The sequence below is a fragment of the Poromitra crassiceps genome (assembly GCF_964638095.1).
Source record: "Poromitra crassiceps genome assembly, chromosome: 20".
NCBI lineage: Eukaryota > Metazoa > Chordata > Actinopteri > Beryciformes > Melamphaidae > Poromitra > Poromitra crassiceps.
This window is the reverse complement of record NC_139637.1, coordinates 30,235,377-30,243,746: the sequence shown is the minus strand read 5'-3', so window position 1 is coordinate 30,243,746 and position 8,370 is coordinate 30,235,377. Positions and strand designations below refer to the sequence as shown.

At 45.3% G+C, this 8,370-nt stretch overlaps 1 protein-coding gene across 1 annotated transcript in view; it reads right to left on the bottom strand.

Moving 5' to 3' along the window:
- Positions 1 to 2,269: 2,269 nt before the first annotated feature.
- The window catches only part of oprl1 (opiate receptor-like 1), a gene marked incomplete at both ends in the record, with an annotated part of 173,696 nt that continues 167,595 nt past the window's right edge, over positions 2,270 to 8,370 (bottom strand). Inside the window, 2 exons of the mRNA XM_083657120.1 lie at positions 2,270 to 2,363; positions 3,211 to 3,539. Coding sequence (XP_083513246.1) covers positions 2,270 to 2,363; positions 3,211 to 3,539 — 423 coding nt within the window. The remainder of the gene's footprint in view (positions 2,364 to 3,210; positions 3,540 to 8,370) is intronic.

Here is an 8,370-nt window from a genome sequence, read left to right as displayed (position 1 = left end):
CCTGACAGCATTTAGATCATCTCCCTGATACACCCCTGTACAGCTAGAGAGCCATGATCCACTCCTGTTCAGCTAGAGAGCCACAATCCACTCCTGTTCAGCTAGAGAGCCACAATCCACTCATGTACAGCTAGAGAGCCATGATCCACTCCTGTATAGCTAGAGAGTCATGATCCACTCCTGTACAGAGAGTCATGATCCACTCCTGTATAGCTAGAGAGCCATGATCCACTCCTGTATAGCTAGAGAGTCATGATCCACTCCTGTACAGAGAGTCATGATCCACTCCTGTATAGCTAGAGAGTCATGATCCACTCCTGTACAGAGAGTCATGATCCACTCCTGTATAGCTAGAGAGTCATGATCCACTCCTGTACAGCTAGAGAGTCATGATCCACTCCTGTACAGAGAGTCATGATCCACTCCTGTATAGCTAGAGAGCCATGATCCACTCCTGTACAGCTAGAGAGCCATGATCCACTCCTGTACAGCTAGAGAGCCATGATCCACTCCTGTACAGAGAGTCATGATCCACTCCTGTTCAGCTAGAGAGCCATGATCCACTCCTGTACAGCTAGAGAGTCATGATCCACTCCTGTTCAGCTAGAGAGCCATGACCCACTCCTGTTCAGCTAGAGAGCCATGATCCACTCCTGTACAGCTAGAGAGCCATGATCCACTCCTGTTCAGCTAGAGAGCCATGATCCACTCCTGTACAGCTAGAGAGCCATGATCCACTCCTGTTCAGCTAGAGAGCCATGACCCACTCCTGTTCAGCTAGAGAGCCATGATCCACTCCTGTTCAGCTAGAGAGCCATGATCCACTCCTGTATAGCTAGAGAGTCATGATCCACTCCTGTTCAGCTAGAGAGTCATGATCCACTCCTGTTCAGCTAGAGAGCCATGATCCACTCCTGTACAGCTAGAGAGTCATGATCCACTCCTGTTCAGCTAGAGAGTCATGATCCACTCCTGTTCAGCTAGAGAGCCATGATCCACTCCTGTACAGCTAGAGAGTCATGATCCACTCCTGTTCAGCTAGAGAGTCATGATCCACTCATGTTCAGCTAGAGAGTCATGATCCACTCCTGTTCAGCTAGAGAGCCATGATCCACTCCTGTACAGCTAGAGAGTCATGATCCACTCCTGTTCAGCTAGAGAGTCATGATCCACTCCTGTTCAGCTAGAGAGTCATGATCCACTCCTGTTCAGCTAGAGAGCCATGATCCACTCCTGTACAGCTAGAGAGTCATGATCCACTCCTGTTCAGCTAGAGAGCCATGATCCACTCCTGTACAGCTAGAGAGTCATGATCCACTCCTGTTCAGCTAGAGAGCCATGATCCACTCCTGTTCAGCTAGAGAGCCATGATCCACTCCTGTTCAGCTAGAGAGCCATGATCCTTGCTCCCAATGTTGTTGACATCATTTCCATCACCAAGATGTGCCAGTGGTTAATGTAGAGTGTGGTGCTTTCAAGGATTTGCGACAGATTCTCTGGTGATTCCCTTACCTCACTGGACAGTGCTTCCTGTGGTCGTACCACACTGTTTATATCTGTTCTCCGAATACTCCCAAACTGTAACCCCAACCCTTGAGACCCTCACGCTCATGTACCAAGTTGGCCATCTTTTCTAGAAATGCAGCACGTGGCTACGAGCCTCGATTTCCAGTTTCTGTGTCCGAGGCTGTTTCCAAGCTGCACTCCCATGTCAACCCAACTCTTTTCCAATTTCTCCCCCATCTGTTGTTTCTCTACATGTGTCCTCGCAATCACTTCCTCAGATGTCTTGTTCACTCCACCTCTCTATCTCTAGATAATTTTTCATAACCCCACAAGCCAGTCTTTCTGAGTTTCCTTCAGTCTGAAGATGCACTCTTTTCCTGCATTTGAAAACACCCTCCCCAACATGCCCCATTTTTACTTATAAAGATAACTTCTAGTATAATATTTGAACTATTTGCTACCAATCTCTATACGCCAACTCTGCAACTCAGAAAGTCTTGAGAAATGGCAGTGTCTCATCCTTTCTCATTGTTCCTCGCCCCCATCCCTAAATCCTTTCCCCCCCAACCCAATCATCGATGCGCCCCCCCTTGTTCCCCTCCCCATCCCCCCCGCCCCAGGCCAGTCGTCTTGTTGGGGGGCGGGAGGGCTCGCGCCGCTAGAGTGCTGTGATCTGGGTGAGCTCTGTGTTGGAGTTCCCCGTCCCCGGGATCTCTCCCCTCTGCTGGGGGTCCACCCCCACCAGAGGAAGCTCCACGCCTAGTCATGCGGGATTGGGTGTCCCTCCCCCGGGCCCCCCGCCATTTCCCGTCTTGCAGCTGTAGGCGGCCGCCACCTCCCGGGCGATGCTCCTCATCCTAGATGGGGATCATTAATTTTTTATTAATATTGATACCATTTTCGAGACTGCTTAATGAGTCTTTATCAATACCACTACCGATACATTTCTATTGTTTGGTGGAAAGATGAGATGACAATAAACATAACTGATATTGCTTTTAGAATAAATAACAAAGTAATTGATTGTAAAGCAGGTGCAGCAACCAAAAAACAGTACAATAGCTCCAATTACCTTTTGATTAAGCCATGGATGGCTTAATCAAAAGGTAATTGGAGCTCCAGTGTGCGGACCTTCCTTTTTTTCCTTTTAGAATAAATAATAAATCATGTTATAAAATGTTATATGTTATATAAATAATGTAAGCTTATTGAGTTTCAGGTTTTGAGAAATTTGGAACCAGGTCTCATATCTCATTCAAGACAACTCGGAACATGGGAAAAAATTAGCTGCGAAAATTTATTGAACAGTTGTCGAGGTCGGAATTACAGGTCAGAAATTTGTGTATCATTTCAGAGCTCTGGTTTGTCCGAGTTGACGTCATGAAAGTGTTTGTTGACCTAATTTGAAGTGTAATTATGCAATATTGTAAGTCGCTTTGGATAAAAGCGTCTGCCAAATGACGTAATGTAATGTATGTATAATGTATAATATGTGTTTATATTGTTTATATTTCGCTCTGATTATAGCAATATGTTGAATTCAACAGCTAGTTTTACAAATGAAATCAGCTACCTGTGTATGCTTTTGTAACTAAAACTTAAAAACAGCATGAACGCAACTACTGTATGTCAGAGGTCAGAAATTCCGAGTTGAAACTTCAGAGTTCCGAGCTGTCTTGAACATGTATCAATCCCCATCCCTACCTGCCGGACTGTTGGGTGTCGAGGCGGAACGGCGATGGGTTGCAGAACTCGCGGAAACAGCGTTTGAAGTTCTCGTCCAGGAAGGCGTAGAGCACAGGGTTGAGGCTGCTGTTGACGTAGCCCAGAGCGATGCAGAAGTGCATCAGCACCAGGGTGAACAGGCTGCCCAGGTTGAAGCCCAGAGACTGGGCCAGCGCCATGATCTGCACCGGGGTCCAGCACACCACGAAGGCTGCCACCACCACCAGGACCATCCGCGTGATGCGTCGCAGGTTACGGTCTTTCTCCTTGGAGCCAGACAGGATGCGCACGCTGCGCAGACGCTTGACCTATGATGACAGACAGTAACGCATAACATCATACGATCATTTAAAACAAATTGCAAAATTCAAATATGACTTAGGATAAAAACAGTCAATAATAGACAGCATTTCACTCTCTGTCCTAGTATCTTCTCTTTGTCACAATCAATGTCTTAAACGACATCATACAAATAGATAAACATTACGAAAAATAAATCACAAATATGCTCACAGGGCCTGCCTGTCATTAGAGAGCAACTACCCCCACCCAAATCCGTGGTGAAGCCGACACCCGATGCTGAAAAGTAATTGGACCCCCCGCCTATTAAGTTTGTCAAGAGTATCGATAGTATTGAAAAGTATCAATACTGAAAATTTGAATCGGATACAATACTCATTTGCAAAAGTTATTGATAGGATCGATAAGTATCAATACTACAAATTTGAAATGGATACAATACTCATTTGCAACAGTTTTGATGTCATCAGTGCTTTCTTTGAATGAAAAATCACAGATTTCTTGCTCCCTGTCATTGGTGGGTATCTGTTGCTTCAACCACCTAAACGTGCTCTGATGGCTAGAGCAGGGGTAATCTGCTGTCTAAGTTCAAAGTTTTATCAGGCATAGATTATGGAGAAGTGTGCGTCTGTCTAACTTTATTTGTATGCCTCTTGATGTGTCGTTATGCCCCCCTTCCCGTGGTATCGAAAATGGTATCGAGTATCGATATTTTCCTCTGTATTGGTATTGAAGTAGAAATGATAATATTGTGACATTCCTACCACCTATAGATGGTTTCAATTCGCCAACATAAACATTCTAAATAGCCGCCAGCTTACTTTCTGTTCAGTGTTTGCTAGTGCAGTTACTGACAGAGCATGAGTTAGGTTTGAAACGTTTCCATGAAAACCGTCTATAGAGCACACCCGGCATTATGCAGCCCGGGGGCCATGATGGTTCTGCCTGGCCCGGGGGGGCTAAGACAAATCACAAATCACTATTTTTTATTGACACCTGAGGCGCCAGCTCATATGACATTAACCCCTGTGGAGGAATATATATATATATATATATATATATATATATATATATATATATATATATATATATATATATATATATATATATATATGCAGTTGCTTAATCTTCCTTTGCTTAGAGGGCGTTGTATCTGCAGTAGGGTGCCCTAAACATGGCTTCTCTTCAGAAGTGATATAAGGTGTGAACGACCTGAGCACGGGGTCAGTCTGTTAGAAAAGGAGGTGCCCAGGATTGTGTTAGACTCTGTTTCTGTAAATAAATAATTGTTATACCTTTTAAATTCTAGTTTATTGATCTTTATGCAGAGAATATAAATTTCACTACAAACCCGAGGCGCCAGCACATACGATGTTAACCCCGAGGTGCCAGCTCATATGACATTAACCCCAGAGGTGCCAGCTCATACCACATTAACCCCCAAGGTGCCATCTCATACGACATTAATCCCAGAGGTGCCATCTCATATGACATTAACCCCCGAGGTGCCAGCTCATACGACATTAACCCCAGAGGTGCCAGCTCATACGACATTAACCCCAGAGGTGCCAGCTCATACGACATTAACCCCAGAGGTGCCAGCTCATACGACATTAACCCCAGAGGTGCCAGCTCATATGACATTAACCCCAGAGGTGCCAGCTCATATGACATTAACCCCAGAGGTGCCAGCTCATACGACATTAACCCCAGAGGTGCCAGCTCATACGACATTAACCCCCGAGGTGCCAGCTCATATGACATTAACCCCAGAGGTGCCAGCTCATACGACATTAACCCCCGAGGTGCCAGCTCATACGACATTAACCCCAGAGGTGCCAGCTCATACGACATTAACCCCAGAGGTGCCAGCTCATACGACATTAACCCCCGAGGTGCCAGCTCATACGACATTAACCCCAGAGGCGCCATCTCATATGGCATTAACCCCCGGGGCACCAGATCATAGGACATTAACCCCCAAGGTGACAGCTAATACATTAACCCTGAGATACAAGTTCATACGACATTTCATATGCCTGGTTTCTGGTAGATTTTAGTGCTGCCTGTTGGTGAGTAGACTTGTAATGTTGCCATTCTCTGCTATACTGGGTAATTAATTAGTCAGTGATTGATACTGAGTGCTTAAAGCTGTTTCATTTTTCTGATAGGCCTGGACTTATTGTTCAGCTGTGAAGTTGTAAGCTAATTTGCAAGGGTGTGGCTTAGCCCCCTGCTATATAATCAGTGAGCTAGATGCTTTATCGCAGTCTGACATTTTGTCTTCAGAAGGTTCTCACTCTGCTTCTAACTTTCTGTCAGCCTGGTTTCTGGTGGATTTTATTGCTGCCTGTTGGTGAGTAGACTTGTATTGTTGCACATTCTCTGCTATACTGGGTAATTAGTCAGTGATTGATACTGAGTGCTTGAAGGTCCTATCCGTAAGTTTGGCCGGAAAATAAATGTGTTTTCTATTAGCAATGAGTGAATGCGCCGTTCCGTAACTTAAAAAACGAGCCCACCCGGTTCTCTCTGCGTTCACCCATTGCAAAGATATTGCAGGATTTTCATGCTGGCCACGGGTTATACTTTCCCGGCAAATTTGGCGGATGTGACGTTCTGCGCGTTCACAAGCCTGTCTCTTGGCTCCGGCGGAAATACAAACGAAGAAGACGGCTAACAGGAAGTGGCTAACGTAACAACAACACAGACTCCAGCAAAAATTCCACACACACAAAAAGAAATACATATTTATCTAGTGATGACCGTCTGGCCAGACAGCAATGTGACCGACATCGGGTGGAAACTAGAGTCGGGGCTGTGTTTTCAGTTCATGGAGGGACCTTGCTGCTTGTAGTTGCTGTAATGTGGTTTTGACCAGATAATGTTAGCTGCTTGCTAATGGATTTACCACCTGGTCAGAAACTCCGCTAACATTACCGTCTTGTGTGAAGTAATGCAACAGTCGCAAATATGCCTAACATTACTACCATTATGCTTATGATCATGGAACACTATTGTTTGACTGCAGTTAGCTGCGGTGGTGAGACTGCCTATTATAACGTTAGCTTGATGCTATACGTAAATATGCCTAACATTACTGTTAAGCTTATGGAATATTGTTTGGCTGTTCAGTTTGGTCAACTATTATACGGTACCGGGGGAGAAGGCTCTGACTGCAGTTAGCTGCAGTGAGACTGCACATTATTATAATGTTAGCTTGATGCTATACGGGCTAACTAATAGATTTAGCTATATTTATAGAAATTACCACCAGCCCCACTAATAACGTTACCATCTTGTGTTGATAATTAATGTAATAGTCGTAAATATGCCTAACGTTACTGTCTGTTATGCTTATTATGGTACATTGTTTGTTCAGTTTGGTCAACTATTAGACGGTACCGGGGGAGAAGGCTCTGACTGCAGTTAGCTGCAGTGGGACTGCACATTAGTATAACGTTAGCTTGATGCTAAGTAATACATATTGATTTAGATTTATAGAAATGACCACCGAGCTCCACTAATAACGTTACCATCTTGTGTGGATAATGAATATAACAGTCATAAATATGCCTAACGTTATGGTTATGAAACATTGTTTGATTGTTCAATTTGGTCAACTCCAGGCATTACTACAGGGGAAGGAGGGTAGTTCCTGGCTCACGGTAACGTGAATATCATTATCCATTTCCCCGCAGCCAATGCAAGCCAAACCATGACCAAACATGCCAGTGGCATGTTTGTGCCAGCCACAATAACGTCTGATAATTCATCCAGAATCCTTCCTGGGCATCTCAAGGCTGATCTGACCGATAAATTGTCCAGGTTGCCGTTTTCAAGTGACTTTTATGAGCAAAGCAACCAACAGTCTGCTGTTGCCAGGCAGCTGCTTGTGCGCGTGCGAGTATGGTGCCCGCGCGTCAGCTCGTTCACACGCTGCCTGCAGTTACTCTAACGGCCACCAGTGTCAGTAATAGTTAGAACTTACGGATAGGACCTTTAAAGCTGTTTAATTTTTCTGCTAGGCCTGGACTTATTGTTCAGCTGTGAAGTTGTACGCTAATTTGCAAGGGTGTGGCCTCGCCCCCTCCCAGGCTAGTATTTCTTGGCATAGTCACTCTAGAGTGGCAGCTCTAGCGGCAGCCTCTGGGCACAAAGACTAGGGAGTCTATATGCGGGAGTCCATCGAGGGTAGGCCAGAGAATAGGGTTTTTTGTTACTTCTCTTTGACTAACTACCTGCTCATCTTGTTGTGTCTTTTCCCCATCCCCATTGTAACATCAGCCCATAGACACCGTAGACACGGCATATTCAGATGTAGTAACCCAGGTAATTTTTCCTACCCAAAGCGCACAAGTAGTCCTTTTACTATTACTGCAGGACTCAGGAACTGTCAGTCAGCTGTTAAGAAAACTGAGACCATCTCAGCTCATGGTCTATCTGAATCCCTCCACTTTCTAGCGCTCACAGAGACCTGGATCATACCTGAAAACAGTGCTACTCCAGCTGCACTCTCTGTTGCTTACTCTTTCTCCCAAACCCGCAGAGCCTCTGGGTGTGGGGGAGGCACCAGACTCCTCATTTCACCGAAATGGACCCACACGGTCATTCCTCTCTCTCATCTCTCTATATCCTCTTTTGAGTCCCATGCAGTTGCTGTATCCTTACCTGTCAAGCTCAACATTGTGGTGATCTACCGCCCGCCTGGTCAGCTTGGTAACTTCCTTGATGAGATGGATACCCTCCTCTCCGTCTTTCCTGAGGATGGCACTCCACTCATTCTTCTGGGTGACTTCAACATCCAGGTGGTAACCCTGCAATCTCCCCTCTTCCTTA